This window comes from Hydra viridissima, unplaced genomic scaffold, assembly GCF_058129835.1.
Source record: "Hydra viridissima isolate aposymbiotic clone 2 unplaced genomic scaffold, HvirCarnegie_v1 scaffold_2, whole genome shotgun sequence".
Classification (NCBI taxonomy): Eukaryota; Metazoa; Cnidaria; class Hydrozoa; order Anthoathecata; family Hydridae; genus Hydra; species Hydra viridissima.
The window spans coordinates 8,958,252-8,965,564 of NW_028324301.1; the positions used below are offsets into that span (position 1 = coordinate 8,958,252).

The 7,313-nt window shown below is 28.9% G+C and overlaps 1 protein-coding gene across 1 annotated transcript; it reads left to right on the top strand.

The window, feature by feature from the left end:
- The first annotated feature begins 51 nt into the window (after window positions 1-51).
- On the top strand, window positions 52-1,492 carry LOC149891788 (ADP-ribose glycohydrolase OARD1-like). Its single transcript, XM_090080260.1, has 5 exons — window positions 52-215; window positions 344-441; window positions 623-797; window positions 879-937; window positions 1,186-1,492. The coding sequence occupies exons 1-5, from the start codon at window positions 107-109 to the stop codon at window positions 1,405-1,407; spliced, it is 663 nt and encodes a 220-aa protein (XP_089936386.1). The 5' UTR covers window positions 52-106; the 3' UTR covers window positions 1,408-1,492.
- Window positions 1,493-7,313: the final 5,821 nt, after the last annotated feature.

Consider the following 7,313-nt stretch of genomic DNA (forward strand, 5'->3'; position numbering starts at 1 on the left):
CCTTTTCAAAAATATTTTTGCTTTCAATCTGGGTTTGCAAAGTAATATCAACTATATATTATACACTTTTTTTTCTAAGAAAAAAAAAAAAAAACATACTAATAACATGTCATGGATTGTGAGATCAGTTCAGCAGTTTTCAAGAGTTCATCAGTTCAATAAGTTTTCAGCAGTTTTCACTGTTTCATTTAAAAAGGAGTTTGAGAATCTGAAAGGTGAGGTTTTATAAGTATAACAATACTGCGCATCAGTGAAAACAATATTTATTTCCTAACTTTAACTTATCAAGGTATTTGCAAAATATAATGCTGATTGAAAAGTTGATTTTTTTTATATTTTCAAGGCTTAACCTGTTTGTGCAGCAGAAATTACGCTCTGAAGTATGTTGATCCAACAAAATATGATATTGATTATGAGAAAATCATAAAAGATGAAGACCCAGTAAATTGAAAAAAATTGCGAGCATTTTAATATATTGATTTTGTTATATTTTATCAGGGTTTTATTTTACACTTTTCTCATTTGTAATATTGCAGGGAAGAAAAGTAGAAATTTTCTTTTAAGCAAGTTTTATAATTTCCATCTTAGCTCACTAACTTAACTTCTTTAATTTGTTTTATAGTTATCAATTACTATTATTGAGAAACATGGTAAGGGTTGGCACCTCTGTAATGAAGGTCGAAATGCGTCTATTGCACACACTGTCAGTGGAGACTTCGACCTAAATAACGGTCTTCTGCGGCAGATGGCTTTGCACTTTGCTGATAAGATAAATCAGGAAGAACTAGAAAGCAAAAGTTTGTCTGATTTATTTTTACATTTTTTTTTTAGAAATTCTGTTCGAATCTTGCTATTTATTTCCGAAACTCCTCCTTTAGAATCTCCCTTGGGAAGTATAGTACCAATCAAGAATGGTGAACACTTCTTGTATTTTTTGGTAAGGTTCATACGTTTATGTAATGCAGTATATATTTGCGTATATAAGTCAAAATTGATTTGAAAAGAATTTTCGTTTTTTTTTTTTAATTTTTTAGTTTTTTTTTCCGACTTCGAGAAGCAAATTTGACTCAATAATGTCATTTCGACTTATATGCGAGTACTTACGTAGTTACATTGATCTGATTACAAACAAGATATGTTAAAAATGATGGCTGGTTTTTTGGATTTGAGTGTTTTTTTTTTTAGGTTATTAGAGAAAATTGGTGGGATCGTGGAGCCTATAGACCGATGCGTGAATCCTTGGAAGCACTTCGTAGACATGCACTTAACAATGATGTCAAAACTATTACTATTGGCCGGCTAGGGAGCCAGAAAGATGGACTTAATTTTGACGAGATTATGAAAGATCTTAAAAAAATATTTTATGATAGTGGAATCACGTTTATAATATATCCGAGAAGAACTTAAAAGTATTTTTTTTTTTTAGTTCAACTAGAGTTTGACAGCATGATGTAAAAATTTTTTGATCCTGCAATAAAGTATGGTTTCCCGATGATTTATCTAAAGTAAATCCCCCTCAAACTCTGTAATTTGTAATCGGGACCAACGTTTTGAAGCTTATTTATTAGAACATTCTAGATAGATTTAGTGCAGGGTAGGCTTAGGGAAATATAGAAAGTTTTTTTAATTTTAAAGTTGCATTAATAGGTGGCATAATTCAATTGTACAAGAAGCTCACTGCTGTACAAGTAAGGAAAAAGTAGCTTGGAACTGCTTTTTCTCAGCTTGGTAGATAAAGCCAGCCCCAAAACGTTTCCCCCGTGTTATTATTGTTTGGAAGCGTTTGACGGAATTTCACCTGAAGGGACTGATATAGCGTTATTACAAAGTGCGCAGATAAAAACTATAAAATGCAATCCATAAAAATAAACCTTTATCTTAATATCTAATTGATCTTAAACGTAGTTTCCGCACTTATGGAGCTATTTGACGTTTTGATCCAATTATACTTTTGTAATTTAGTAATGAATGAAGAATTTTAAGAAGGGACTGGTGTTGAAGTTGTAATTATTCATTTTCAAACATGGTCATTTTTTTTGTTCTCTCTGATAATGACGTAAACATGACTTTTTAGTTGATTTTACTACACCCACACGTAAGTATGAATAATGAAGGTTTCTGGTTTAACCATGAAGATTTTTCTATTTTTCTGTGTTGGATTCAACCAGGCTGACTTGCGCTGTGACTGATGTTTAAAAAAACTTTTAATCCATAACCTATTTCATAAATAAAACGTAATAATGCCATATTTCAGGAATTGCTCTTAATACCATTTTTTTTTTCCTGTTCCGTTTTGCTCATATTTTCTTTGAAACAAAATCTTAAAAGTTTATATGAGAATATTGAAGAAATAACTTTTAAATGATTCTTTATACTTTTTAACCGAAGAACTCCTCATAACAAGCCATGTTAATTTGAAAGTAGGTAACTGTGAAGAACTAACTTCAATTGCGAAAATTTTGATTATATTAGACGCTATTAATTACAAAAATTTTTCTCGCAGAGTACAATTAGAGTTTAATCACAGTTATAATACAATTTATATCGAAATCACTACAATGAAAAAGACCTTCATTTCTCCAAAGAACTGAAAAGTCCACATTATTATTATAACATGGACTTTTATATGATATTTAAATTAGACTCCTAAACAGTAGGCAAAAACTGCCTGTAGCCATGAATCCAATTTTGACAGTGTCTTAAAAACGGGGAAAAAATTCGCCCCTCCAGTGGGGAATTTCGACTTTTTAAAGGGGGGAATGAAAACTAGCAAAATTATTTTAAATATTTTAAAAAATATATATAAAAATTAATTTTTGGCAATAGCCAAACTAGTGTTATTAAAACAGAACACAAACAGACTGCACGCAGAGTCAGATGCTTGCATCGCACTTTTTTTAAATCTAAATTGAATTGTTTTAAATCTATATTAAAAAAAGTTTTTTTAAACATGGAGCTTTTTTCTTTCTGACTTTTAACTACAAGTGCAAGGGGAGAATGACATATTTATCTAAAAAAAAGTTTAAAGGCGGAACTGAACAAAAAGGTTTTGGAACCGCTTCTTTTTTGGTGACTGAATGTGACAGTTTAGTCATGTTGATTCATAATACCTATAGAGACTATAGGTATTATGAATCAACATGACTACGAAAATCCCAGTAATTCCACATTTGAGAGTAATCCCGCCAACTATAAAGGTTATTACGTTTTTGTGAATAATTCGTAAGACTTTTAATAATGCAAAACATATTTAAACCAGTTGTAAAATACGGTTCAGAGCCATTTCCAGTCATGGCAATAATTACGATTTTTTGAAAATATGTTTTTGAAATTAAGTTACAAATTGAATGACTTTTTATGTAAAGTATGAGTTATGATACAACTCATCTTCAGTTTCAATTCTATCAACCAAAAAAAAAAAATTATTTGATAAAAGATGAAAAAATAAAAAACAATTCCCAAACTTTGCACGCGACTCGCGACACATGTGTGTGGTTTTTTACACGCGACATATGTATGGTGTTTCCTTTAAATGTTGGACATCAAAGTGGATTGCATCTTTTTAAACATTTCTCAATTAGCATAGAAACTTTTTTCCTTAAGTTGATTTTACTGTAAGCAGTAAGTGACCAGAATTTCAAATAGAAGCATGCCTAAAATGTTAAACTATGCGTAAAGGTTCCTACAAACTGTTCCTGAAAATTTCTTTTAGAGACATTCAGGAATTATTCGGAAACTTTTTTTACATATCTTTTAAAGTGGGGTTTGCCTTAGATTTTTTTTCTCTTGCTTTTCCCCTAAAAGTATAGTTCGCTGGATTTCGATGCACTGAGACTTCCCCTTTTAATTTTGAGTTATTCTTTGAAAAAGATTTTTTTTGTACGTTAGTGATCGGCAATTACCTGATGCAAAACAAACGGAAGATAAAGATGTTATTTTAAACCAAAAAGATTAACCACCAGAGTTGAATTGGACATTTTATTTATAATTGCCATAGGCACCACTATCGGTTTAAAATTTTTGTTAAATAACTCATGTGAAAGAGAAGGGCGAAGAAATATTTATAATTTTTCGTAGAATATTTTTTGGAACAAAAAATTGTTGGTAAATTTCCTCAGCTGTTACTTCGTATGGAAAAAGATCGTGTTGCTTATCATTTTAAATTTTCAGTTGAATTTTTACAGCTTTAGCTGACGCACTCCGCTGATTTTTAATTTTTTGATCAATTTTTTTTATTTAATGTGACAGTGTCAAACTGACAAAAGGTTTTGTGTTGTCCTAACAACTTACCACTTCGAATGCTAAAATCTAGAAGATGAAATCTATCAATAAATCTGAAAAATTTTAGTATTAAAAAAATTTTTGTTATCGCCAAAATTGAAGAAAACGCATTTTTTTTTTTAAAATACTTTTAAAGTATTATCTTTTTGAACTCAGCTTTGTTCGCTGAAGTAGAGAATTTGAAAAATGAGATCTTCGATATTCTCTAAAATGTTATTTTGAGCATCACTCAGAATAACATCTTTTAACGACTTTACTCTCTAATCACGTGATCATTAGAAGATGAAGCCAGATAAAGATGTTATTAAGAGATTATTGCGCACACCTGACCAGTTTTTTTTAGTTTACAGAAAAGAAAAAAATATTTCTTTCAGGTTTCGTTGAACTTTTTGTTTGCTGACAAGATAATAAAGCTCGAAAGCTTTTGTAAAATAGCTTCATTACTTACATGTTTATGACTTTGATGGAAAATATTGGGAAAATAGTTGATACTATTTTATATTTTCGCTACTTCAAATATAACAGTTATAATAAAAACAGAAAAAAGGGTTCGTCAAAAAAAGTCGACTTGCTCTATTAAGATGAGAAAAAGTTCATGTGATGCCTTATAAAGATGAGAAAGAGACCATCGTACATTCTTCCGCTTATGAGTATTTTTTTAATTTTAAGTCTTTGACCGCGTCAAATCCAGGGTCAAAATGCCTCCGATTTTTTTTTGTATTATTTAACTTAATTTGTGCATTTTTTGTTGTTGATGGGAAATGCTAAAAAAAGATCATCTTGATTTTTTGTGTGCTTAGTATCTCATAGACAGCATATAATTTCAAATATCATACTCCGCTTTAAAATATGATACTCCACTTTAAAATATCATACTCCACTTTAAAATATCATACTCCACTTTAAAATATCATACTCCACTTTAAAATATCATACTCCACTTTAAAAGTGGGTTATAAAGCAATCTTAGCTACCTATCTGAAAAACGTAGCACAGTGAATCAAAACAACAACAAAATGGCAATAAACCCCTCAGAAATTTTTTGTAAATATACTGCCCTTTTTTTAATAATATTTAATTACAATGATTACTTATTTAAAAAGTAAAAACAGTTTTTTCATAAAACTTTTATTTTATATTTTATGGTTAAAAGAAGTTTAAAATTCAAGAATTATTTTCAAAGGCTGAAAAATTTACTTAAGATAATCTTTTAACTTTATATATTTCAAATATATTGAAAAAAAAGAAAACTGTAATCTGATTTTTTTTGTTCAATTAGAAGAATTTTCTAAAATAAAATAGAACATAAACACATTTTTTTGTTTTAAATATCAGCTAAAAAAAATGTTCCACCGAGTTCCAAGGAGATATGTATTATTTTCAGTTAACACTTTTACTTTTAGAATATAAAGGGATTACTGCGGTGACCTGCGGATATGAAGTTATTGAAGAAATACAAATGTCAATAAATCCATAAAACCTTGTTTTCCGCCATTTTTTAGCAGTAGTTTAATATATCAAAACAAAGGAACGCTACTTGGAAGTTTGTTAAAATATTTATTGTTAATTTTGAATAATGATTTATTATTCGATAAGTACTACATATTTGTAATAGCTTTACTCAACAACTTCAATATTTCCTGTAATATACAAGTAACATTTACTTAAACATTATAGGAAACCTAATGTGATAATTTTTAAAGCAATAATACTATTAAAATTTAAACAGTGTAAAATGAAAAATTATATAAACTATTAAAAATGTTACTAATATAAGAATGATTTTATTTAACTGGCGGTTCTTAAAAGCAATAATAATGAATTAGATTTTATCTCGAATATACGTGAATTAAGAGTGGACAAATTACGATTATGGAAGGATTTACTTAACGAAATCAAAGAGAACTGAAGAAATTAGCCAAGAAAACATAAATAAAGTAAAGGTTACTTTAGCTATATTTATTTAAAAGGTGAAGAAAAAAATAAAACACTGTAGTACAAATTCTGATACATTTATAGAAAAAGAATATCAACGGCTTCAAGGAAATCTTATGACTAATAAAAGTACCCATTTTATTTCCGGAAAGCTCCATAAACAATGGGAGATCCTTGGAGAGCGAAGCAAAAGAGAAAAGATAAAAGAACATCAGGTATTGAACTAGGTATTGAACATCATTGCTCTATTTTAGTCTCTGCAAGAAGTACCTTTTTTAAAAAAGTCAAAAGTTTTTTAGAAAATTCGAAAAAGTTATAGACACTTAGGATAAAACCTTTCCTTTAAATATGAGTGTAAAGCAAGCTCTTGATTTAAAAGTGAATACTGACCTCAGCGATAAACAATATTAAATGATCAAAAACTTAGCCCTGTGACACATATTTATGCCATTCTTGCCATTGCCATTCAATTTTAGTAGAAAAAATTAAACACTATCCTAAAAATATTTTTTTTCCTTTGATTTTCAGGTGTTACCATTAATATTGCTAAAACTGTGCTTATGCAGATGGTATAACAATACCAGTAGTAGTAACTGAAATAAATGATGGTAATTCTGCCAGAAGCATTTAAAAATCATGACGCTTTTTCTGAAATTACACTGATTATGATCATAAGATAACATTCTCATAACCATATCTTGTGGATATTCCATTAATAACGACAAATTAGATTTATACTGCCACTAAAACAGCTAAACTTATAGTGAGTTTGCATGGCTGGTATGTTATGCCTCTTACTTTACACAAACTGCTAATGCATAGTACTTCCATATTACATAAACTAATTTTGCCAATTGTGGTATATTCTGAGGATGTATTGATGAGTTTGAATAAATAAATAACAAATAAATAAATAGCACATTTTTGAAATCTTTAGAAAAAATGAAAACTACCTAGGAAAACCAGATGAACCAGATGAACTTATTAAAATGATTGTAAGATAAATATTGAAACAAATATAACAAATCTGAATAAAAAATTTTTCTTTATGTAGCAACATCCTTTAAAAATCATCGTTATGCAAATATCAAGTAGAG

Bases quoted from the DNA above. Each gene is read 5' to 3' on its own strand.
- LOC149891788 (XM_090080260.1), top strand. From the start codon at position 107: ATGTCATGGATTGTGAGATCAGTTCAGCAGTTTTCAAGAGTTCATCAG. The intron at 216-343 runs GTGAGGTTTTAT...TATATTTTCAAG, and splicing joins GGAGTTTGAGAATCTGAAAG to GCTTAACCTGTTTGTGCAGC. The intron at 442-622 runs GTAAATTGAAAA...TTTGTTTTATAG, and splicing joins TCATAAAAGATGAAGACCCA to TTATCAATTACTATTATTGA.